General features: G+C 27.9%; 2 protein-coding genes across 7 annotated transcripts in view; both read right to left on the reverse strand.

Moving 5' to 3' along the window:
* LOC136076720 (NACHT, LRR and PYD domains-containing protein 3-like) overlaps positions 1 to 15,590 on the reverse strand; it is a 49,313-nt gene extending 33,723 nt beyond the window's left edge. The window contains exons 1-3 of one of the 6 annotated variants that reach the window (XM_065790097.1): positions 15,279 to 15,585; positions 4,315 to 4,394; positions 3,123 to 3,430 (exon numbers count right to left, since the gene is read on the reverse strand). In XM_065790097.1, coding sequence (XP_065646169.1) covers positions 3,123 to 3,420 — 298 coding nt within the window. In that variant the 5' untranslated portion in view covers positions 3,421 to 3,430; positions 4,315 to 4,394; positions 15,279 to 15,585. Of the gene's footprint in view, positions 1 to 3,122; positions 3,431 to 4,314; positions 4,395 to 11,068; positions 11,171 to 15,278 lie in introns of those variants that run through there. The other 5 variants (XM_065790098.1, XM_065790096.1, XM_065790101.1 and 2 more) reach the window with 5 other exon arrangements.
* The window catches only part of LOC136076723 (usherin-like), a 765,758-nt gene that overhangs the window by 330,621 nt on the left and 407,790 nt on the right, over positions 1 to 27,347 (reverse strand). The window lies entirely within an intron of this gene.

The raw sequence follows: 27,347 nt of genomic DNA on the forward strand, positions 1-27,347 counted from the left end.
GAATAAATTATAAAGATTGCAGCATATATTTTACTTTTGGATTAACTGTTCAAATTGGTTGTTAAAACCTGGCCAGAAACCAGCCTGACATGCACAACATGTGCACTTTTCCATTCCTAAGTGACCTTCCTGCAATTTGGAAAGAATTTCTTTTGACATACTAACTTTGTTATTCAGTTTTGATACATCAAGAGTCCATCAATTTTAATTATTCCATCTTCAAAATTCCAATAAGGCTAGAGATTGCTGGACATTATTTATTTGAATTCCGCCATCCAGAAACTATACTTTCTTGCAATTGTTGTAAAAGTTCATCTTTCTAAGTTTTCTGTCTAATTTCTTCTAAATGACTCTCTGTAGCTGGAATACTTTTACTTATTTTAATGTATATGTTCATATATGTAACATAATGTTATTTAATGTATATGTTCAGATCATTTTCTGCAATTTCGTCATCGTTTTTAGGTTGAGAAACAGGTGCACAAGACATTGCATAAGCATCTGTAATTGACTTAACAGCAACATGCTCTGCGGTAAATGAAAATCCTAATAACTTCATTCTTTATCATTGAATTCTTGGTGACATATCAATAAGTGAACAATAATTTAATATAGGAATTAAAGATTTGTGACCTGTTTTTTTTAAATAAAAATTAGTAACTCAAACAAAGTATATAAATACTTTGACATATGCATGCAACTCCATGTTATAGCAAGCATTTTATTTTCAATTAGATAATAATTTTTTCCTGTTGTTGTCAAAAATCTAGATGCACAATCAATTGGTTTGTATATCCCATCGTAATTCTGGCAAACAACTACACTAAGTCCATTTAATAAAATCCATCTGTTTTCTGTCCACACCCATGCTAATTTTGAACTTAAAAGATTTTCTAAAGGTTGAGCTAGTTTAGCAAGTTATGAATTAAATTTTAATAACTATGCCTAGAAAACTATGCAAAGCTGTAATACTTGTTGGTCTCAGGATAATTCGCATTGCTTCAACTTTTTTTCTCAGAGGTTTCACTCCCTCTGCTGAAATTTTATGTCCTAAAAATTCCACCTAACTTTGCTCAATTACGCACTTTTCTAAATTAAGGGTAACTCCATGTTCTGCTAACTTACTTAGCATTGGAAATAGATTTGCATTGCTAAGTAAAGGTGTAGTAAATGTACACTTAAACAGACTTTCCAAACTCATGGTCAGTTGCCAATATCATGAGAGAGTGTCTAATTTAGCTATATATTTACACACTTTTCCTAGTGGGGCCAATGTATGATCTACATATTTTAATTCTTAGAATTTGCGTTTTGTATCTTTATTTAGTTGTATCAAATCAATACAAATACGAAGCTGTCCATTAGATTTTTTCACAACTAGAATCAGATGAAACCAGTCAGTAGGTTGATCTACTACTTTATAACCACCAATTGGATTTATACCTTCCAGTTCTAACTTTAATGGTTCTAGAAGTGGGAATGCTACTCACCGTGGTGCTCCAATATGGTATAGTGTCACATTTACATGTACTTTAATATGTTCAGGGTCACCTTTAATTGTTCCTAACTTATTAAATACTGAAAGAAACTGTTCTACCACGTTATTTTTTGTTATTTTAATCAAACCACACATAAATTTTCAGGAATGTCTATTTTAGGGATGCTTTTTTAAACAGAATTTACATGTCAATGAGTTTAAAAGTCTTTTTTATTGCCAGTATTCACAGTGCTCTGTGTCTGAGAATTAAATTTTGTTCTATAATTGTTGTCAAATCCAATCTACACTTTCACTTTTTTTGGAAGAACAACAAATTTCTACTGCTTTATTATGTCTTTTCAGAAAGTAAATTTTCTTGTACTTTTTCATATTGTATCGAAAATACAATTTTAACTCTTAATAAAGTGCCAAGACAATTTCCTGCATTACAAAAATTGCATTGTTTACTTATTATTCATATTTCTATCAAGAACTCATCAAAACATTCACTATCTTCTTGAAAACATTTAAAATATTTATGTCTTTCCAAAGTTTCTTAATGACTTAATGATTCATAAATGTTTCAAGTTCTGAAGAAATTGTATATCTTAACATAGCAGCTTGATATGCTAGAGGTTTTTTTTTGACTAAGTCTGACAACAAAACATAATCATGCCATTTCTCAATAAAAGACCAAAATGTAGCATATCTACCACTAAATCTAAAATTGGAGGAGACACACACCTTCAACACTTTCTGTCATTTTTTATAAATAAATTCCCAAGAATAAACAAGATAATTAGTAAATACTATATAACTTTATTTTTACATGTTTATTTACATACTCATAGCATCATGTAATGTTCATTTTACATTCTTTAAAAGTCAAGCCCGGATCTACAATATCAAGCTGTGATACATGTATATTAGGGTGGGTTGCAACCTAAAAATGAATGTTTCCCCTCTTATTACTTGGCTTTTGATGCAACACGAAGATTTATGACAAAAAAATGTGGTTATCAGTTTTAGCGGACCTAATTGAATTTTTATAAAAGACTTTAAAAATTGCCAAATTTCTTAGGATGAAAATCCTAAAATTCTTTATAAAAAGTTTAATATTTGTTCAGTGTGTATAATTTTTATACTAAAAGATGCAGAATTTAATTTTTATTCAATGACATTATCTTAGCTAAATTTAAAAAGTTATTTACAGAAAACTAAAAACAAATAGATCTTTTCTTCAAATAATTGACTCTTTTAACATCTATTTTGTTGTTTTTCAAATATATAATTAATTATTATTAGACATCTCAGATTGTCCTATTAATTTACTAAGTCATTGGACACTTTGACCACAGGGATTATTAATTCTTTAAACTAAAAGAATTTTAATTGTTGATTTGAAGGTAATAAACTGGTATTGAGATTACTTATTATTTCCTTGATAGCATTTAGCAACTTGTACTATGTCCCATAAACAAAGAATCCTTCACTTCAACTTGCATGATTTTTTACATAATGTAAAAAATATACATTACAATTTATTTAAACTACAATTTATTTTACATTACAATGTAAAAAATATTCAAAATTATTTTTACAAAACAAATTAATTAATGAAAAATATAAATTAAAAAACAATTACTTGTAAATTCGTCAATTTTCCTGTTTAAATCCACTCTTCTCATTTTCATTAAAGCTGTTCTTAGTTCCTTAAGGGTTGGATTATCATTCATGTGCACCCATTTAGTTATCATTACATACGCCTTTTCATCAGTTCTAGGATTATCGTGATCAATAATGTTAATATGGTGATCTTCAATATTTAACCGACGTCCAAGAGCTTTCCAATCTACTCCAACGCTTTCACTAAATTTTAACCTAAACTCTTGGCTATAAAGAATGTTTTCATTTTTCTTTGCGTATGAATTATTTTGTCCCATTTTGATGTTTCTACAAAAAAGAAATACATGCTTATATATAAATATATATGTATATATGTATATATATATATATATATATATATATATATATATATATATATATATATATATATATATATATATATATATATATATATATATATATGTATAAATATAAAAGATAAGTTTTAATACCATATTTCTAATGCAATGAAAAAAGGAACAAAAAGTTTCGCTTCGAGTTAAAGTTTTTACTTTTTATTTTAGTGCTTATATATTTTCTTTTCCGTATAAAATTTTTTTTTCATTATTATTATAAATATTATTATTTTTTCCTAGGTTAAGTTAAGCTTAGCGTTTCTATTTTCAGCGCATTTCAGAAATTTTTAAATCATTAAAAAATATAAGAAATCATGGTCAAAAAAAAATGTTGTCAAAAAAAAAAAAAAATTGGCATGGTCAGCAATAGTGTTCGATCGCACGCCATTCCTGTCCAAGCCTTATATATATATATATATATATATATATATATATATATATATATATATATATATATATATATTAACACAACAGAAGCAGATCTATATCCTTTTTGTAGACTCATTTTGAACTTGTTTTGCTTTTTCTGCATTTTATACAATATTTTAATTTTTTAAATCAAAAGTCTAATTAATTTTATACTATTCAAACAAATTATATATATATATATATATATATATATATATATATATATATATATATATATATATATATACATATATATATATGCATAACATAATAAATAATAATATAACAAATAATAACATAACAAATAATAAACAAAATCAGAGAAGATATAAAAAAAGATTGTCTTGTAAATTGAAACTCTGGTAAGACTCTTATAATCTAAATATTACTACTGTAGTTAAAATTTACCTTTTATCTTACGTCACTTGAAGTAGGCATAAGAATTTCCAAACACATTTTTAAAGTTCACAGAGACTTTGAAGCAAGATCTGCAAAAAATTTGAGCTCATAAATCTTTCTCAGCTTTCAAGGAGAATTATTGTTGTTCATTTTATTTTGATTTATCAGTAGCTTTAATAAATAATTATTTGTTTGTTGTTGGTTTTTTGTTTTTTAATTTATTAAGTCTGTTTAGATTTCAAAGAAGGTAAAAATGAATGGTTTGTGTGTGTATGTGTGTGTGCACACTTTCACTTAGGAAAAATATAAAAGGAATAAGAGTAATAAAAATTTTTCTTTTACTAAATTAAAACCATGTTTCAACAGTAAGTAAACTAATAAAGCAATGACAAAGACAAGTAAAAATAAGAACTTCTTTTGATTGCTTTTGTCAATTCTTTTTTTGTCAAACAACACAAAGTAAAGCAACATGCAAATTTAAAAACTTTATTTCAAGTAAGCATTGTAATATTACAAGTGTCACAAACATTATTTCAGACCCTTTAAAACATTCAGAACCAATTTCTAAAAGTGGTAAATCCTGTTCAATATTTGATAGCATGAAACAATGTGAAAAGGTATCAACATTTTTTTTTTTTTTTTGCATAGTAGTTTTTAATTGTTTATCTCAGATTAATAATATCATATGATGCACATCTATCTATTTATGCAAGTGGGTCACCCATGAGTTTAGTTGATAATAATTACTGGAAAACCTTTTTAAATAACTTACACCCTGCTTATCAGCTTCCATCAAGGTTTGAATTGTCAAACACACTTTTGGATAAAGAATTCAATAGAATATCAACCAATGTTAAAGAATTAATTGCCATAGCAGATTTTGTAGGACTAATTCTAGACTGTGTGATGGAGTAATATTAGGTGAGTATTAAATTAGTAAATTTAAACAAAAATACTAATGCATTATTTATGCAAATAATTTAAAAATTAAAACTTTTTACATTTTGGAGAGATGAAGCAGTTATCAACTTTGTGTTGACATTGTCTAATTTATGGAAAACACTGCCTTGTAAAGTTTACATAAATGTATATTTGTTTTTAAGAATATATGATAAATAATTTTTTTTTTTAAATTGTTTTAAACTCTCTCCCAACTCTTAACTTCACGTTCAAAACTTTTTTTAATTTTATAACTGAACAGTTTGTAAGGGTATTAAAGGAAATTAATCCTGAAAAAGTCTTCAGAATAGTAACAGACAATGCAGCAAAACATGTAAAGGGCATGGAAGCTATTAAAAAACAGCTATCCTCTTCTTAATTGCAATGGATGCATATCTCATAGTCTCAATTTGCTTTTTAATGATTTTATAAAAATGCCTACTCTTTGAGTGCTAATATCACAAACAATAGATATTGTAAAGGAAATCAAAAACTCTCACATATTAGGTGCAATATTTAAAGAAACTCAAAAATCAACAGTTGATTCAAATATTTCATTAAAACTACCCGTAAAGACCAGGTAACTGTTATTTTTATACAATTAAAACATAGTTTTATATAGTAATTTATTTTATTTCTAATTTTATATTATTAAATTAGAATATGTGATTAAAATCTATTTATTAATAGATGGGGTTCCACTGTGACGTGTCTTGATAGTTTACAGAAAAATATACAGCCTTTAAAATCTTTGGTCATCTCTGAGCGATGTGTATTGAATTCTACAACAAAAAATAGCTTGTTATCAGATATTTTTTGTGAAAAGGTTCAAGGATTTTTAAAGTTGCTAGCACCAATAGCTGATGCAATCAAGATAACAGAAACTGACAGCCCAATATTGTCGTCTATAGTTAAAATTTTTTATAATTTTAATCAAAACATAGTAGGCAGTCCTTTAACAAAAAAGAGGAAGTAAAAACGAAAGATCTATTTCTAAAAGACAAAAATTTTGCTTAACAAAAATTCATATGGCTGCTAATTTACTTAGCCCAAATATCAAAGAAGGTATTTAAATGGGGAGCAAAAGATTAAATTATTAGTAACTTTTTTTATTTAACTAAGTAAAACCATTAACACAATATCTAAATTTTTTAACAGATTGATGCATGTGAAGTAATTTTGTGAATAAACTCAATTGCAGTAAACTCACCTAATAAATACACATCTTGATGGCTGATTTAGCAAATTTTAAATGTAAAGGAGGAGTTATATGAAAACTTTTATATGGACAGCTATTGACCTAATGTTTGGTCCAAACTGGTGGAAGGGATTATACTTATCCACTGAACTATCAAAAGTAGCAGCAAAAATTCTTCAGGTTCCTGCTACAAGTGCTGCTCGCAAAAGAAGTTTTAGCAGTTATGCAAATGTTTACAGTGCCAAAAGAAACAGATTATTAAATGAAAAAGCAGCAAAACTAGTGTTTGCATCGCAAAATTTAAAACTTGAAGCAATAAATATGTGTGTAACACAACAACAAATTTTGACTAAAGAACATAAGTATTTCAAATAAATCTCATAAATCAATAAATGTTTCAGATGAAATCAAAACATCTGAATAAGATTCTTCTGTACATGAGTTTTAAACAAAAAACTTATAAACTGTTCTTATCAATTTTTATATTCAAATTTTGGAAAGAACAAATAATTTGTTAAACATTTTAGCAATAAAAAAAATTAGTAATTGAACTCTTTTGTGAACTCTGCTCACACTTTAATAAAAATAGATTAATCTTAATATAATCTAATATAGAATATAAAATACTCAAACAAAACTAAATAGAAAAATCTTAAATAAGTTGGAAACATTTAAAAAAAGTTAAAAGTAAGTAAACAAAAACACTAAAAGGATCTAAAACTTTTTTCACCCAAAAAAAAACACCTTTTTTTGGGTGAAAAAAACATGTTTTTATGCATCTCTAGGTATAGCTATCAGTCAACCTGGGGAAACTTCCTGGATAAATCAAGTTAAAAAGATAAAAAGAATTTTAAAAAATGACAAACTCTATTGTGCTATTTGCTGGCTAAGGCAGTGTTCTAAAGTAGTTACTTAATCTCAATTTACCGAAATCTAAGAAGATTCCGTTAAAAAAAAAATTTATTTTGTTCAGAATGCTGTCGAATTATTGATTCTGGTATTTGTCATTCTTGCAAAAAAAAATAAAATAACTGTTTAATAGTTCCATGCTTTGATTACATGAATGAATTTAAATATCTTCGACAAAGCTGTTTCTTGAATATAAAAAATTATCTGTTCCTGGTGATATTAAAAATATAAAACTTGCAACAGTAGGAAATACTTTTATTATAAAGTATACAGAGATATACAGAGATATACAGAGACAGAGAAAGTATACAGAATTACCTACAAAGCATATTTTAGGTATATTAAGAACTAATCATCTGTAAGGACACTAAATTTTACTCCTTGATTTGTGTCTAACCCTAACTTGTGTTCAGTATCTCTGGTGGTTCCAATCATGCAATGATCTTACTTCTTCGGACTCACCCTATCATCAGAGTTACTAGTACCCTTAGGATGGCTGGGATTCTTTTAGTAATTTTCTTTGTAACAGCCTTTAGGCTGATGCCTTTTTTCTTTTTGCTGATAAATGCACCTCCTATTTAACCTCCGGCATCCAGGTAAGAATGGATGCTTATATTTCTTCTTGTCAGTTCTAAGTCAACCCTTATTTTACTCTTGGTTTTTACCTTCTTTTGCAGCTGCTAAATCTAATCGTAATTATTTTTTTTATCATTTTTTGAAAGAACAACACTCTTGAGAATGAACGCTTTTTTATAATTGCAAGAAATTGATGAAAAAAAGTGCTCTCTGATGCTAAGTTTCATTATTCTTAGTTCACAAAATCTTTTATCTTATCTCTAAAATTAAGCTCTAAAGACTTTTGGAAAACCTTCAAAAGAATCATTAGTGCATTAAAACAACTGTCATTAATGGAACCATTCTTATAAACTCTCCCAAGGATCAAGGCAGAACAATTTGCAAATAACTTTTCTTCTGATTCGACTCTTGAATTTTATGGCCATACTCTTCCTTTCATTCCAATTAGACAGGGTAACCCATTGTTAGACATTCAAATCACTCCAGCTTACGCTACTAAAGTCATTTCTCAATTGAACTCTTTTATTACTGGTTCAGACAACATTCCTGTTATAGCCTAACAAGTGTTCCTCTTTAAATTTCTCCTAACTATTTAAAAAGTGTTTAACTGAATCATATTTTCCTGCCTGCTTCCTGCTGCTGGAAAATGAAAAACTCTTGAGAACATTCTGACCCTTTTAACTATCACCCAATCAATATTTTATCTGTTATTTGCAAGGTCTTTTAGTCTTTGATCAATAAATTTTTAACATCCTACCTTGAGTCAAATAACTTACTGTCAGACAATCAAATTAGACAATCAGGGTTTCCAATCCACTCGCTCTAAGGCTGACTTGCTAACTGCTGCGAAAGATTCTATTGTGCATTAGATGGAGGCGGAGAGGCTAGGGCTATTGCTCTTGGCATATCTAAGGCTCTCAACAAAGTTTGGCATGCTGGAATTTTCCATAACCTTGCTTTTTATGGTGTATTTAGGAAAGTTTTTGAGTTTAAATCATTTCTTTCTAACCATCTTATTAAAGTGATCTTAAAAGGCCAACACTCTTCTTCATTTCCAGTAACTTCTGGGGTACCTCAAGGTTCTATCCTTGGTCTTGTTTTGTTTCTTCTCTACATTATTAATCTTCCTAAAAACATAACATCTAAAGTGTCCCTATTTGCTGATGACACAACTATATAATCCTGTCTTGACAAAAAGTCTTCCCTTATTGATTGCTTAGAACAGCTCACTCCTTCTTGGATTATTATTCATTACTGACCTCTCATGGAAACCATTTATACAATTGACTGCTAAATTAGCATCAGCTAAGGTCGTTTCTCTTTATTGTGCTTGCATTTTCCTACACCTGATTCCATTCTCTACCTCTACAAATTTCTTATTCACCCCTGTATTGTTCTAATATTCGGGCAGGTTCTTATAATTATGTTCTTTCTTTATTAAAAAAAGGTGCAAAAACCCATTGTAAACGTAACTGGACCTGCTTTATCTACCAAGCTTGAGTCTCTCTCCCATTATCATAAAGTTGTGTCTCTTTCTCTTTTCTACAAATACTATTGTGATCGCTGCTTCAAGGAGCTGTCATCTCTGGTTCAATTAACCAAATCTCATTCATGCCTAACGATACTGCATTCAGTAAAGTCTCATTCAGTAAAGTCTTATTATTTTACTGTATCTTTCCTTACATGCTCTAAAAACTTTTATTTGTCTAGTTTTTTTCCCTGCACTTAAACTCTTTGGAACTCTCTCCCATCTTCATGTTTTCCTGACTCATACAACCTGCAGCTGCTCAAGTCTTTTGCCTATTTTTCCTTGCTCTATAACTCTATTCTTTTTTTCTAGTAACTCCTAACTCAATAGTGGTTGCTTGCAGTCTGGTTGGAAGTGAATCAGAATAAAAAAAAAATTAAAAAAAATAGATCATCAAAACAATAATGATTAATCATGAAAAATCCTCACTATACCTTCCTAATTGAGGAAAACTAACTTTTTTTAAGAAAAATTCTTTATATTGAATACAATCATAAATTATACTTAGGCTTCAAATTTTATCACAGTATATTTTGGCATACAAAAGAATATAAAGTTCAGAACCCCCTCATTTTATGAAGGTTCAAAATTTTTAGAAAAAAACTAAAAAATAGAAATAGATGTGGCAGTTTTCAGTTTCTATTTCATGTGAAACTCCTAGAAAAGTAGTTTAAAATACTCTGAAGAAAAAATAATTTCTAAAGATAACCTCTAAAAAAGAGCAATGTTCTGTACTGTTTCATAATCTATTGATGATTGACTTTTAAATTTCATTATCAAATTTATCTAGACCAACAACACCTAACGCATCAACATATCTAAGAACAGCACAGAAACTTTCTCTGTTTTATGTACAGTAAACTACAAACAGAACACAACATTAAAAACACTTGGTGTGATCAATAGAAATAGTTTAAAAAGTTTTATTATTGAAGAAGATTAATTTAATTTTTCAAAACTTGTAATTAATTTCAGTTGAAAAAGCCAAATGTTTTTCTGTGTTTTTTTTTAATCAATATTTTTGTTAAGCAACTTGCCAGACCTAATTTTGTTGGTTACAATTTTCATTCATTTTTCTGTTGTGATTCCATTATCTTTTAAAATTAGATGTAAGCTTACAATAATTCTTGGTTGCCATTAAAATTGATTGATATGAACATTTTATTAGAACTACTTTCTTACACTTTCTTTTTTCTGAGTTTTGTTTTTTCTTTTTTCTGAGTTTGAGAATTTCAACCGACTTAAAGAAAACTTTGTGGGACACTGATTTTCCTTGATTTTTACAAATTATAATGTGCATTATGTACATAGGTTAAATTTGAAATTTCAGACTTCCAAGTGCAATATCTTAGAAATTATAGCCAAATAAACAAGATACAGTGGCTCCCATTAATTTGCAAATGGTCAAAATAAACTACTTAAAACCTTATAACTTTTTTCACTTTTTCAACAAGTGTCTCATTTTTTCTAAATCTATTTTCTGGATAGTTCTTTTTAAAAAAAAGAGGTTTTATTCAAAAACTTTGGCATATAAACTTGCCAAATGGTCACACACTAGCAGTGAACGCCTAAGGAAAAATGAAGTACATTAAAATAGAGGAGAACAGACTTACTACAAATAAAAAGACTCACTACAAATAGCCAAAACACGACCATACCCAAATTTGTAAAGCAGCATTTTTTTGATAATATAATACTGAATATGTAGATCTACTGTACAATATAAATAAAAATAACTAAATCAAATCACTAACTAAATCACCAAAAGAAAACATGAAAACACGATAAATAAAAATTCTAATAAAAACACTAAATTAAAACTAAAACAACTCAAGAAAGTGAAACAAAATATGAAACAAAAAAACTTATAAAATTCTTTTTAAGACAATTAAAACAAATAGAAAGTTTTATTATTAATAAACCCAAAACAATCAGTAATATACCTTATTAAAAAACTAAAAAAATCAACAAACCACAATAGTCTTCTTTCAACCCTAGCGCTGGCATAGATACCTCATTCAAATTATGTTTATTGATCAAAATGTAAAAAAATACACACTTCGTGCAACAAAAAGTCATCACAAATATTAAATAATATGATAATGGAAAAGAAATCACAAAAATTGTTACTCCCAAAAATGTAAAGATTTTTTATATACGCTTTTTTATGTGCGGCCTGAATAAGAAATTGAATAATTGTCTTGCAATGGGTGGAGTTGGTCATATATTTTTAAGATCCAGCTCAAAAATATTTCAGTGCTTTTTTATGACTTTATTAATAAGTTTTTCAACTTTTCCAAATGTTGTAACTATTGGTAAAATTCTCTCTTTTTTTTTTTCTTTTTTTTATTTGTTATAAACAAGCTTGGATTGTGCATATCGTAGAGCTTTTTTAAACCCTTTGTTGACGATTGAATAACTATTTGATAATTGTTAGGTCCATGAAATTAATAGAATCAGTAGAATTAATTAAAGTAAATTTGATCGTGCATTCATAAAGTCAAAAATTTGGATTGGTTTTTCCGGAGGCCCATGAAAATAAAAAATATGTCATCTAAATCTAATAAATCATTCATAGAAAGAAACTCTGAAAATTAGTCAATTATCTTTTCAATTTCTCATCAATTCTTCCCAAAAAAAAATTAGCATAGGGCATGACCATACATGTTATTCCTGACATTTGTGAAAATTGATCAGTCTAAAATTGATAGTTGCTGTAGGTTAGGATAGTTTCTAATATAATGTCAATAAAAGTAATAGGTGGGCATTTGATGGGTTTCTTATATGGCAGTGCTCTAATTATATAAAATTTCATGGCATCAACACAGTCAGAATCAGCGTAATCTTGAAACCATAACCACTGATCTCTATAATAAACTTTAAAATTTATCATAGAGATACTGATCTCTATAATAAAGTTATTATAAGGATTAATGACCATAACTAAATCATACTAAGAATGGAGTTTTCTCTATACTCCAACATTTAAGACCATAACAAAAATACAACAAAACATACATCAAAAAACAGACTGTCGAAAGCCACTAGTTATGAATATAACAAAACTCAAACACACATGATTACTCCACATATATACAAAATACCACAGACTATCTATTAAAAGAAAATATTTTTTTAATAAGGATGTGTTCAAAAAAGATAGTTTATCTATAAAAGAACAAAAAGAATGCAAAGCAATGTAACAGCCTGTATGTGCATAAGGGTGTATAGGTGTAAAAACAACTTGTAAAAACAATCTTTTGAAATATTCAACAAAACTCAATTTAAGAAGAAAAACCTTAAAATTATCTTTAATATTGATTTACTATGTTTGATTGTTAGGTAATAAATGTTTTTATAGATAGGATTTTAATATATACCCAGTTAAAAACTTAAAACAATTTTGTAATGTTTGTGAATCAAAACTTTTCAAAAAGAATGATCTTTATAAAATTTTAGCTCAGAAATTATGATAACAGGCATTACACATAAGTATGTATTTTCATTAATGTTATGTTGATACTTTTGAATATCCTCTAAATATATTATACAAAATACGCTTATAGAATTTTTAAGCAAGAAAATCAATATAAAAAAAGTAGCAGTAAAAATGAAGTAAAATTTATTTTACACAAATCAAAAGCAATAAAAATAATTAACATAAAAAACCCTTAAAACTTAAAAGCTTTATTTGTACTGAATTTTTAATCAGTTATTATAATTAATAGTTATATAAGATGCTAAAACAATAAAATTTATTATTTCATTGTTTCTGTGATGACCAATAATTTTTTTTTCTGAACATTTATCAATTAAAGAAGAAAAGAACCTCATAGTAGAATAGCATAACTAGAGAAAGCGCAAACCTGCAAGGTCCCGAAGCTCAGAGGGGTACTGCAGAGATTTACAAATCATAATCAAATTTTAATTATTTTTTAATTATAAAGCTTGTTTAGATATAGTTAAAACTTTAAAAGAAATTTCTTTATAATTATTACAACAGAAATACCCAGATAACTAAAAAAATTTTTCCATCCTAATTTATGCAATAATTTTTATTAATAATGATATCATAGAAACAACAGTAATAAAGGATTTAGCCAAAATACTGCTCATCAAATACAGTTTTATAGAATGCAATTTTCAGATGTTATGATGAAATCAGTTAAAAAATATATTTAGCTATAATAATAAACCCAAAAACAAAACTACATAAAAATAAAAAAATAAATTTTTTAATTCTTTATTTTTATGTATTTTTGGGCTAAATGCTAACAACTAATATTAACATCTTATAATTAAAATATGTTGTTATTTGTTGTTAGCATTAAATATATGTCATAAGCATTAACTAAATAGTCACTAAATAGTCTATAAGTTCTTTTTACATTTAAGAAACATCAAATTTTCAAGCAACAAATCAGACATACAACCTCATAAGTGCGCATTATCAATCCTCTCTGACAAAAGATATGTTTGACAGGAGTCGACATTGTAGCGACACAGAAATATTTTTGAAATAAATATTTCTGATTTTTGAATATTGCATCATTGAGCATAGTTTTTTTAACAAAAATTCTTTTTGATTAAATCATAATGATTGATTTGTTCAAGATAGTTTTTTAAAACTATTTTGTTTATAAAAAAAAAATTTTTCGATGCTTTTCAAAAAGATATTTTTTGGGGGTAAAAGGCTTTTGAATCTGAGGTGTAAAACTATTTCTAGTAGATGTCAAAGCAGTTTCTGGTTGCAATTCCAGAGCGCAACAAAAAACATTGAATTTTTGACAAAAAGCACGTAACTTTTATGAATTTTACTCTTATGTCTTTTTTTATAATAAAACTAGAACCTTGAGGTTTTTCGCATCAATCAGTTTGAATTCTTTTTAACCATATATAGAAAGTACAATGTTTAAAATGTTTAAAAAGCAAGTATAGTCTTTCCTCTATTCAAATCAAGTATTTATTTACTATTTCTAGAAAAAATGATACTTTTAAAAATGGAATTTTGTTTAGAAATTATGTATATGAGTTTTTATTTCTCTGTGTATCATTTGTATCAATTTTTGCACTTGATTTTTTATGTTATTTGGTAAAATTATATCAAAAACTCTATTAAAAATACATTACTTGCAACCTCTAAGTAAAGATTTAAACAGAAAGTTGAATAGAAACCATATAAACAAGTAAAAACAAATACTTTATAATAAATTATAATTCAAATATAATAAAAACTATTTTAATTCAAAAAACCTTTTAAATTTTGTTTTTAATTTTAAGAAAAAAATCACATGTTTAAATCTATTTTAAATTTTGAAATGTTTTAAATAATAAAAAATGTTATAAAATCATGTGACTTAACATATAGACGTAATAAATTCCATTAAAAAAAAAAAAATCAAGCCTTCGATTATTGTTTTTAAAAACGGCCAGTCAAAAATGGGATGTCAAAAATGGAAATTTAACCCATGACATAAAACACACAATAAAGTTCGAAAGCTTTTAAGTAAAGAAAAAAGTCAACTGTATTAAAATTTTTAAAATTCAAACATAAACGAAAGTTCTGAATTTAATAAGAAGTTGCAATGCCAAGGCCAAAACATTCAAGGCCAAGGCCAAAACGTTCAAGGCCAAGGACTAACAACTCTGGCAATAGGAAATTAAATTTTAATAATTTAACATATTGCTTATAATAATCACAAATTATATATATATATATATATATATATATATATATATATATATATATATATATATATATATATATATATATATATATATATTACAATTAAAAAAAACTTAAAATTATGTAAAGTTCATTACCTTTTAATATTAAAAAAACAAGCATACTTGTTAAATTCAACCTCCCTTTGATAGCAAATGCAAAAGATGTATTTTTAACATCAATCTATTGTAATTTTAAACAAAGTTCACAATACAAGGTATGCGGAAATCGCGCTTAACGGAACCGATAAATGTACTAAAATTTTGTGCAACGCTTTTTGAAGATTGATTTTAGAGATAGAGGTTGTACCACATTTTGTTGACTTATTTTTTAGAATTTCCTATAAACATAGATATTTTTTCAAAAATAGAATGATTTAACTTGAATAATATGTGTCTTCTGATTACAATGACAAATTTTATTAGTGGGTTTATTGATATTCAAAACTGTTATTTACTTTCTCTATCGAGCAAATATTGAAGATAAAGCCGGATAAAATCTTTTTCAGACACTCGAGTATTCTCATTTTTTATGTTTCTGCCAAATTTTGTTGTTAAATTCAGATGCTGTGATATCCTATTTGGGCGCACAATTTTGGTACCTAATTTCCTTTTTTCTATAATCTTGTACTACTTTTATTGATTTATTTTTCGGAATTTCATACCAACATAGATATTTTTTAAAATAGTGAATGAATAAACGTTAATAATATGTGTTTTCTGAATAAAATAATGAACTTGATAAGTAGATATGTTGATATTCAAAAGTTTTGGCAAAAAGGTTCTTTACTTTCTGCATCAAGGAATTATTGAAGATAAAGCCTGACAAACTCTCAATTTTTCTGACACTCAAGTTAGCACATTTTTAATGTTCCTGCCAAATTTCGTTGCCAGATTCAGAGGCGTTGATACCCTATTTAGGCGCATAATTTTGGTACCTTATTTCTTTTTTTTTTTTAATCATTTGCGGGGAGGGGGGGGGGTACGAGATAAAATTCTTTGCAGGGTAAATTTTATTATTACTGATAATCACATTGTTACAAACTTAATAGCAATAACAATAAATTAATGTTCAATAACAATAATATAAACCTTTTTAATTTAAAAAGGTTTATATTATTGTTTGTTTATATTATTACTGTCATAATTAATAATTTTATAATGTTGCTTAATAAAGATAAAAAAAAGTGAAAAGTTGAATTGTAAGAATTTTAATAATTTCATTTTGAAATTTATTTGTTGATCTTTAAATGGAAACGGTAAAACTAATAATAATACTATTAACTACTAAATAAACTAATAACTAATAGTAATAAGGTAAAACTAATAGTAATATTATTACTAGTAATAATATTACTATTAGTGTAAAATTATTAATAGGGTGTTTTCAATAATACGGTGCTTACCCCAACCCCACAATTACCCTGACTCGACAATCAACCTCTCGTATTTGTTCTGGAAGGAAAAAAAACGACTACTTGCAAATAAAAACTAGCAATTACAAAAAAAAAGTACTCTTTTAAAGATGAATAATTGATATTATGACAGTGAAGGTGGAGGTCGGGTGGTCCCTCTGGCCTACCAGATACGCTCTGAGGGTGTAGGACAGTGTTAATGTGTATGCTATTTTTATATCTATCTATTGAAACTAAGTTTTAGGCATATATATATATATGAGTTGACAAAGTTATTATAATTTTAGCTAAAAAAACTTTACTTTGACCACTGTTTTATCAACAAACCCATATATCCAAAAATCGGTACTTAAAACGTCATAACTTTTAAGGAATCGTTCGATTTTAATAATTTTTTTCACTTTTAAAATATTCAATAGAAGCTCTTTCAAATGATATATAACAACCTAGAATTTATTCAATAAAAAAATTTCATGTAGCATACCTAAAAATACTTTGTTTAAAATTACAATAGTATTTTGAATCACCATAGACTTCATCACAATAAAACACACGCCCATTTGATTTACACATTTTTAAGTAAGATTTTGTACTTTAAATAACACACAGATTAAGAAAGTAATAATCATTATATTTCTAGGTCTGTGTTTTGTCCAGTTTTAAAAATCTTATTATGAACACAAGAGAACAAAACTGATCACAACCGCGCACTAGCGGACACTAACAATGAGACGTGAAATTCCGGACATAAATCTGCCCAGTAGGTCCGGAAATTTCAATTTAAGTTTAATAGTAGTAGTAGTCGTAGTAGTAGTAGTAGTAGTAGTAGTAGTAGTAGTAGTAGTAGTAGTACTCTACACTCTCATTGACAGCAGTCTTCTAATCGATATGTCGTATATAATATATAACATCTTGTTTGTTTAAAACCTTATTTTTTTTCCTTTGATTTTGTAATTATTTAGTAAATATTTACAAATATGCGATATACTCACAAGTTAATAATGATGTTTTAAATTGAAAATTTAAATGTTTTAGATAACACAGATGACATACCAAAAGTAGAGAGTCCAAAGCTTGTTATTGCAGAGCTACAAGCAGCTGCCAATATACCAATTCAGGAACTCATACCTCCATCAATATGTGTGCTTTCTAACACATTTAATGTTGTACATATTCCAAACCTTAAAGTTTTTACAGTCTCTGCACCTGACGGAAATGCGCATGTTGTGAAGCTGTATCCAAAGGAAAACTGCCGTGTCCTTCTTCAACAATGTGTTGTCACATACTAGCTGTTAAACGCAGCATTGGAGTTGAATGGAGTGAACGAAAAATCATAAATTAGACCAAATTGCGACAAAACTCATGGTACATTAAATTACTGTGAGGTACCTAATAAATAAATAATCCTAAAAAACGGGGACACTTTTAAAGAAAATGAGTAAAGAATCTACAATATCATTCAACATGAGGCGGTCTAAATAAAGTCTGGATGAATGGAGCAAAAATTTAAATAAATATTTAACATTTGACATCTCCGAGTACAATGTTAGTAGTTAAAAATATATAATCAAGTATAAATTCTAATCGTTGATGACATTTTGAGTTATATGTTTCAAACAAATGTGATTTATCTTAATATCTAACTTGATTAAATAAGTAAGTGATCGAAGTCCTAGCTAATTATAAAGGTTTAGCGACCCTGGCTTTAGTTTCTTTAGTTCTACCGCTTTCTTCTACCTTGCATCATTACTTTGGTTTAGTTTGCCTACTGATGAAGTATGGTTTAAATTTAGTAAATTATCAAGATTTGAAATTTATTTTATTGATCATATTCTAACAGCTTGTGACATGAAATCCAATTCAAAATAGTTAAGATAAGAATTTTGTTTAATATTTATAAAAGGTAAACTACAATGTTATTTCTATATGGTTTTAATGCATCGCATTTTTTTTTTTTGTTCTGTCAAGTAACATATTGCTTCTATGCAATAAACATTAAATCTGCATTATCAATCAATGAAGAAGTGCTTGAATGTCTTCCGGGTGAGGTCAAAGTTTATTGAAATGCTGATCAAATTGATACTGATGACCTCAATGGAAGAAATAACTTTCCTGTTGAGTTTTTGAACAGCTTAACTCCTTTAGGTATGCCACCTCATTGTTTAAAATTGAAAATTGGCGTAAGCGGATCACTTGATATAAATCGGCGGATCACGTTTTTCCTTTTTTTATATAGAACAATCATTAAGCTTTATAGAGTTTGATTCAAACAATCAAAATATTAGGCGGATCACTTTATACAATTTGGTGGATCACTTTATTCAAACTGTCGGCTCACGTTGTTTTTTGTAGAACAATCATTAAAATTAAATGAGTTTGATTCAAACAATCAAAATATTACGCGGTTCACTTGATATAAATTGGTGGATCACTTGATACAAATTGGCGGATCACGTTGTTTTTTGATAGAATTAGGATTATAAATTGGCGGATCACATTGTTTTTCGGTAATACAATCATTAAAATTTATAGAGTTTGATTCAAACAATTAAAATATTAGGTAGATCACTTCATAAAACATGGCGGATCAATTTATTCAAATTGGCGGCTCAGGTTGTTTTTTTGCAGAAAAAATTATAAAATTTACAGAGTTTGATCCAAATAATCTAAATATTAGGCAGATCATTTGATATAAATGTGCGGATCGCTTGATATAATTGGTGGATCACGTTGTTTTTTGGTAGGAAAATCATTAAAACTTATAGACTTTGATTTAAGAAATCAAAATATTAGGCGAATCACTTCATTAAATTTGGCGGATCACTTGATATTAAGTGGCAAATCTCGTTATTTTTGGTAGAACAACCATTAAAATTTATCGAATTTGATCCAAATAATCAAAATATTTGGTAGATCATTTAATATAAATGTGTGGATTACTTGATATAAAAAGGCGGGTCACTTTGTTTTTTAAGTTCATAGAATTTATAAAATATTCTAAAATTATATAATTTTTTTTTGTCGTTCATCAAAATTATAACATGCAAATTCCTTCTAAATATTATATTTTTTAATGAAATTAAACTATGTCTGAATCCTTTTTTTTTATTTATTTAATGAAATATGACTCGCTTTAGTAACGTTTAAATGATCCGCCCCGCTAATCCGCTCCGCCCCGCCGTTTGTACCTACTCATGAATTTATGTTGTTCATTGCTTAATTTTACTATAAAATTTTTTGCTATTGTTTGTTTGTATTTTTCTGATTTTTATAGCCTGTTTCCTTTTCTTTAAATAAAATAAGACTGTTATTTGTGGACATGTAAGTGTATTTACATAAATTTGCGTATATTTCAGTATATTTTATATTTCTTTGTAGCTATATGTATATTTTCTTTTAGATAAAAAAATAAGGTATAGAAAATAGAAAAAAGTAGTCGAAAGTAAAAAAAATTATGTTGGAAGTTGTCAAAAGAATGTTGTGTTATGCTACTTTTTAAGGTTTCTGAATATATATTTAGATTTTTAAATTTGTTCTTAAATGGTTTCATTTTTTTTATTACTTTAGATAAAAATATACTCACTGACATTGCCAAAAAATATGGATATCAATAAATCCTAAATTAAATTGTTAGAGGTTTTTATTTTGAATAATAATTGTAATAAATTGTTTTAATTTTTGTTTATTAATTTTTGGCCTCAATGTTAAACTAGTGGTTAAGCTAATAAGTTAAATTGTAGAGGTTTTTTATTTTTATTTTTGATAATTATTTGATTGCTGAAACCTAAGTAAGGGTTGTAAATCTGATACAGCTGCATGGGCTGGCATAGCAGCAACTCCTCTTACAAATGGATTTACATTGCATGGTTTATTCAAACTTCCTGTCCCAATATTGGATAACAGCACATGTAATGTAACCCCTAACTCTATACATGGACATTTTTTAAGACAAGTTAGTTTGTTTTTGCTTGATGAAACATCCATGATACCTAAACATGCCTTAAATGCAATTGATAGGTTGTCAAAAGATGTTGGCAATAATAACTTTCTGTTTGGAGAAAAAGTCATTCTTTTTGGTGGTGACTTTAGGCAAATACTGCCTGTTGTGAAAAGAGGACAACCAGCTAAAATTGTAGAATCGTGTATAAAATGTTCTTTTCAGTGGGAATGGGTGCAGAAGTTTACATTAACTGAAAATATAAGAGTACATGATGGGAAAGGAGAATTTTCTCAATGGCTACTAAAACTTGGTGGTGGAACAATACCTGTCAAAGAAGAGGATCCTCTTAAAGGATGCATTGAAATACCTCATCAGTGCATTATTTAAAAAATGTCTCTATTGTTAATAAGATTTTTGGAGATGCTAAACAAAATCATTATTCTAAACGTGTCATTTTAACACCCACTAATGTGGATTCATTATTAATCAATGAAGCAGTGCTGGAATGTCTACGTGAGGTCAAAATTTATTTAAGTGCTAATCAAATTGAGACTGATGACTTAAATGAAAGAAATAACTTTCCTGTTGAGTTTTTGAACAATGAGAAGGCATACCTTAACTCCTTAAGGTATGATTTCTCATTGTTTAAAATTGACAATTGGTTGTGTAATTATACTACTTAAAAATTTAGATCTCAAAGCTGGGTTGTACAATGGCACTCGAATAAAAGTTAGTGCTCTTCAAAATAATTAAATTAATACAGAGGTTTTGCCAGGTGTTACTGGTGGAAAACGGGTATTTGTTCCTCGAATTCGGTTGGCTCTATCAGATTCTAATTTAGCTTTTATTCTGAAACGTTGTCAGTTTCCTGTCAGATTAGCATATTCAATGACAATTAATAAAAGTCAAGGTCAAACATTTGACAGAGATGGTGTATATCTAAAAAAACCGTGTTTTTCTCATAGGCAACTATGTATTGCCTGTTCAAGAACTAAAGCATTTAATAGTTTGTTTTTCAAAATTGATAAACATACCATTCAAGGTATGGTCAGTGAAAAATGTTACACAAACAATGTTATATTTTCTAATGTTCTTAATTTATAGTCTAGGTTTGTTCATATCTTGCAAGCACAAGCTATATGATGTATGTAATGACTTTTAGTTATTAATTATGCTTTAAATTATCAATTGTACTTTTTATTTATCATTTGTATTTTTTTTTTTTGTTTAAACATTTGTTCCAAAATTCCATATAAAATTCCAAAGGTTGTATTAACAAAATAACATTAATTTTGAATGATTTAATAAATGATTTTCGAAAATGTTTTATTTACAAATATACTTAAAATTATAAACGATTATTGTTTTAATATTAAACATTTAATTTTTTTTTATAAAAAAATATAGAAAATGCTATTAAATAGTTATTAGTGTTATAATTCATAGCCAAATGTGTAGAGCTAGGTCATTAAACTAGCCAAGCAAGTGTGTGTAGATTTAGGCCATTAAACTAGCCAAGCAAGTGTTGTGTGTTGCAATGTGTGTTGAGCTAGGCCGTTAAACTAGCCAAGCAAGTATCGTGACTTGCAGTGTGTGTAGAGCTAGGCCGTTAAACTAGCCAAGCAAGTGGTTTGTAGTGTGTGTAGAGCTAGACTATTATGTTAGCCAGCTATTCTTTATAACTAAAAATCTATTTAAAAAGAAAAAAAGTAAAGTAGCGATAAGCAAGATAAGCAGAGGTGTGAGACAGCATTTAGTGCTAAAAGGTGTTTGGGCTTGTCCATAAGTTACGTAACGCAAACTTATACAATAAACCAAAAAAGTTCAAAAGTTTTCCCTCGCAGAGTTCTAATATTTAGATAAATTAGGGCATTTAGTTTAATGAAAATTGCCGTAAAAGAGCTAAATATCTTCAGTTTTTAGATATATTTTGTGTTGTGTAATTTATGGACGATCCCTTACTGTTATATTTAATATCTGTTGTCTAGTCTTTTATAGCTATATATATATATATATATAAAACACATGTCTGTTAATATTTATAGCTATATATATATATATATATATAAAACACATGTCTGTTAATATTTAGAGTAATTTCATCCTACAAATATGTTAAGCTATTTGCTATTGCTTTGCGTAATTGTTGTGATGTTATTGTTGTGATGTTTTGTGTTGATAGACAGCTTGGCTTACCTTCCCGTGGTGTCTATCGTTAAAAATGATTACAGGTAGTTTCTCTAACTGCTTTTAATCCTTCACTAAAAGCCAATATAGCATTTGATATTACTAAGTACAATTGTTTATATCTCGTTTATTTATTTTTTATCCTTAGTGTTATTAATGTTTTTGCTCTTTGAATGAGATTTATTAAACGAGTTGGCTTTTCATTAAAGATAAAGATATTGGTTTCAAAAATGAACACAATAGCCAAAGTGCTCACAAAGTTAACTAGTTATTAAAAATCTTTCTATTTTATTCTTTTTTAATTTTTTTTTTTTTTTTTACTTTTTACTAATTTTTTTATAACTTCCTAATAATACGAAATCACGTAGTTTTTTTTAATGTTTAATGGTCGTCCCTATCGATAATAAATATTTTTAATTATTTTAATATGGTTTTCTTTACAATAGGCTATCCTCGGTCCTGGAGGTGGCGGCTATTATAACTGATTAGAAAAATTACCTTCAATGTTAATTGTTTTTAAGAAAAATACGTTTTATATATATATATGTATTTTTAAATATTTTTGTTACAAATTTAACTATTTATCATGTAAATAAATTTGTTTTAAAAAAAGTTAACACAATTTTAAATATATAATTTTTACAACTGTTTTATATGGTTTTAACATCTCTTTTATACTCTTTTCAGCTCATTAGACCGGGTGAATAAAAAAAAGCAATTGCTTTTATTCAACCCTTTTAGATTAATTGCTCACCTTTATGTGAAAATATTTATCAATTTTTCTGAAATTTGTATTCACGTAAAGCGTAACAATTACTTCAAAAATGTCGAGTAAAAGCAATTGCTTTTTTTTATCAACCTGACTTATACAAAAATTAATAAAAAGTTTTAAATAAAACTAATAGTTTTAACGCTAAGTTAAGACAAACGGCAAGGCAAAATATATTACGGACATTTTTTGCCAAATATTTTATGAATTAGTATAAATTTGGATTGGATGAATGCTGAAATAAATATACGTAAACTATAAAGTAAATCGGCATATTTGTTTACCGTATTTTTTTATTATTATTATTTTAATTTCTGCTGGATTATTAAAAAAAAAAATGATAGCTTCAGTAATCAGCTTACCTTTTCCGGAATTGCGGATATATTTTTCAACTTATAGTTTTTCCGGATATCCAAAACATTTTCTTTTCATACAAGTTTACCAGTTATATATTAATAAGTTGTATTAAGATACAAGTTAAGGTATAATTTTTGTGAATATTTATTTTTTAAGCTTCACTCATAACTCTTAGCAAAATAAAGAAAAGTTTTTAAAAAAATTAGAAACTACTCAGCTAAAAGCAAAATTAAGAAGAAGGAGAGTGAATATATTTTCCGGATATTTTACCTAAACAACTTTTCGCCATTTTAAGATAAGACTTGGATTATCTATGCATATAATTCAAGTCATATTCATAGCCATATATTAATTCAAGTCATATTCATAGTCATATTTTAATTCAAGTCGTATTCATAGTCATATTTTAACACAACGATTTTCTTGTGATTTGCGCATTTAATGTTCGAACGTTGCGAAATAAATGGTTAACTGTATCTTTAATGAAACAAACAGTTTTGTTTAACTAAGAAGCCAAGAAAAATAAAAGTAAGCAAGACTTTTTTTTTTTTTTTTGTCTTTTTTTTTTTTGCTAATTGACCTCCCCAAGGCCGAGAAGGCCACTACAGACGAGGAGGCTACTCAATTGTGGTTATAACCCTATCTCAACTCTATAACTCCGAAACACGAACCTTGACAAAGAAAGCTGCTGCGCGGAGAAACAAGTTGAGCGCGGTACTACCAGGGAGGTGGTGGGGATCAAACTCGGAACCTCTTGCTTATAAAGCGAGCGCTCTACCACTACACCACTACCGCAACTAAAAAAGTATTGAATTTGTATTTCATTAGAGAAAACAAATAAAAATTGAATTGTTATTAATAATTTATTTACTAAAAACCCGTATAACGGGTTGCCTACTGCTTGTAATAGAATATTACCGTAAATCTTTAGAAATTTGCTCTGGAAAATAAGAAGATAGTATTATAGTAAATATATGCAAATGCGAATTAAAGTGAACATATGGTTAAAAAGTATTTTATGAGTTTTAAGCTCTGCATAGTCACATATAACGCGTTGTGTGTGACTATGTAGAGCTTAAAACGCAAAAAATACTTTTTTCGCATATGCTCACTTTAACTCGCACACTATTGAAAGTTGCCATTAACAACAACTTTCATTTTGCGGCCATCTTACTCAGTTGTGTGGATTAACGTTTCGTTGCTTTTCGTGCATTTTAATAATATTTTGGATTTTTCTAAAGCAACTCCTAGCTATTGCCGAATCGCATTATTTTTTTTATTACGATAGGTATCACTCTATGAAAACAAGATAAGATTATCTCTAAAGTGAACATACTCAACTAAAAGGAAGATTACAGAAGAGTGTTAAATTAGTTTGGGGGATGTAAAATTATCAATCAGAAACGCTAAACTGAATCTGTTGCTACACAAAGAATAGAAAAATGTGTCAGAAAAAGAAAAACATGATATTTTATTCGAATGTCTAAAATAAATCCAAGAATGACCGTTTCTCTGCAATAAGATTTGGAGGTCAAGGAAGTGAAGATTCACAACTCTACAGTGAGAAGCAGTTATTGAGGGATAATATAAAAAAGAAGAAATATATATACTACGGCAAAAAATAAATATGCTAAGTTGACAGTAAATAAATGAAATAAAATTTTGGTATTCCGACGTGATGCACTTTGTTGTCCTACGACAGCGGTCACAATACGTAAGAAAGAGCGGTGAGGAAAAATAGGAGCTACTCACTATGAACGAACTGTAAAACATCCTCAAAAAGTAAGGTTTTGGAGCCTGTTTTACAAGTCAGAGGCCGGAATCATTGAATTCCATTATTGGATTGATGAATTCCAATAATGGAATTCGAGACTGTTGAATTAATCCAACTGAAAACTTGTGGACTATTTGCAAATACCGGGTAAGAACAAAAGCATAAAATCGGCAGTGATTCAGGCATGGTTCCAAAAAAATTGAGGAAAACTATAAAAAAAATTACAGAAGAGTATACTAAGTAATAAAAAATGGTGGACATATTTTTAAATAGTTATACTAGTTGATGTTTTTTTATAAAATTTGTTTATTTGTTTAAAAGGTTTTTTTTGATTTGCGAACCCAGGTTCACATTTGTTAACACACTACTGTATTTGGAAATAATTTTATTTACCTTAAACTAATTGCTTTAAAAATATGTTAGCAATATTTTAACTACCTGTCTGTTGCTAAGATAAAATAGTAATAGAGGTTATATTTATTCGTACTGTTTAAAACTCGCGTGTAAAACAAACTTTTTACCAATTTATTATCTAGAGTTTAGACCATAAATAGTAGCACATTTTATTCATATTAGCCTATTTTTTCTTTTTATATTACCCGTACTATCATTTTTTATCATTTTGCTTAATATTTTATTATCTACTTATTTTATTTTATTGTTTTTGTATGGTACGATAATTTGAGCTATGGTAACTGGAGGGCTCCGTTGATGTGGTTACGACGCTCAATAACCTAATGACTACGCTGACACTCACGCGCACGTTCATTCGGAAGCTCCACAGCGCACGTCGGATCAGCGCTCGCTGACCATGTGCTCGGATCTAAAATCTCACTCCATAGTACATCATTCCACACCAGCACGGGGCAGTAGCTCTTTTGGCTAAGAGCGATGGCTTGTGGCCTACGGTGAATAATGTGTGCATTCGATCAATTGAAATCCATTCTGTAGGTCTTACGTCTGGCTCTGATGTGTTAGCCCATAAGCGCAAGGAGTGAGTGTGTTTAGCTTTCTATTCACCCGATTTAAAAGTGAACGAAAACATAACGAGACCATACGAGACGACCAAACGGTGCATACTAATGCACTACACCATCACACCTGTAGACATCAGTAGCCTCTAAAATCAGTATATCAAATATTTGTTTTGTGTTGCATATGTTCTACACACAGAGTGACTAGAGCTTCAACCATTCAATCAAAATATATATGCCCTAACTATCCGACAAATTAAATTTGATTTTTTTTTTTCAGAGATATGACTTTTTTTCAACCACGTGCTCCTGTACTGTAGTTTGATAAACTTTTACCTAAAAAGCACGATATGAACTATTATTTGCATATCTTTTGAAAAACGTTCACCCCGCCATTGATAAATCAATTTTTCGATGGCGGGGTGAATTTTATTCAAAAGATATGCAAATAATAGTTCATTTTGTGCTTTTTAGGTAAAAGTTTATCCAACTACATTATAGGAGCATGTGGTTGAAAAAAATCATAACCCTAATATATGTATTTCGCTGGTTGAATATTGCAACAATACCATTATATATAAATCAATATTTACGCGTCCAAGGCAAAGAAAATAGTAGTCTTATTAATAAGCCCCGTAGTTTACATTGTATTTTTACATTACTAGCAGTTTATTTTATAAGAGAAACTTTTATAATACCGCTAAAAATTAGCTGAATTATATTTTTTACATTCATTTAAGAAAGTATTTATT

The sequence above is a fragment of the Hydra vulgaris genome, chromosome 02 (genome assembly GCF_038396675.1).
Source record: "Hydra vulgaris chromosome 02, alternate assembly HydraT2T_AEP".
NCBI classification, from domain to species: domain Eukaryota; kingdom Metazoa; phylum Cnidaria; class Hydrozoa; order Anthoathecata; family Hydridae; genus Hydra; species Hydra vulgaris.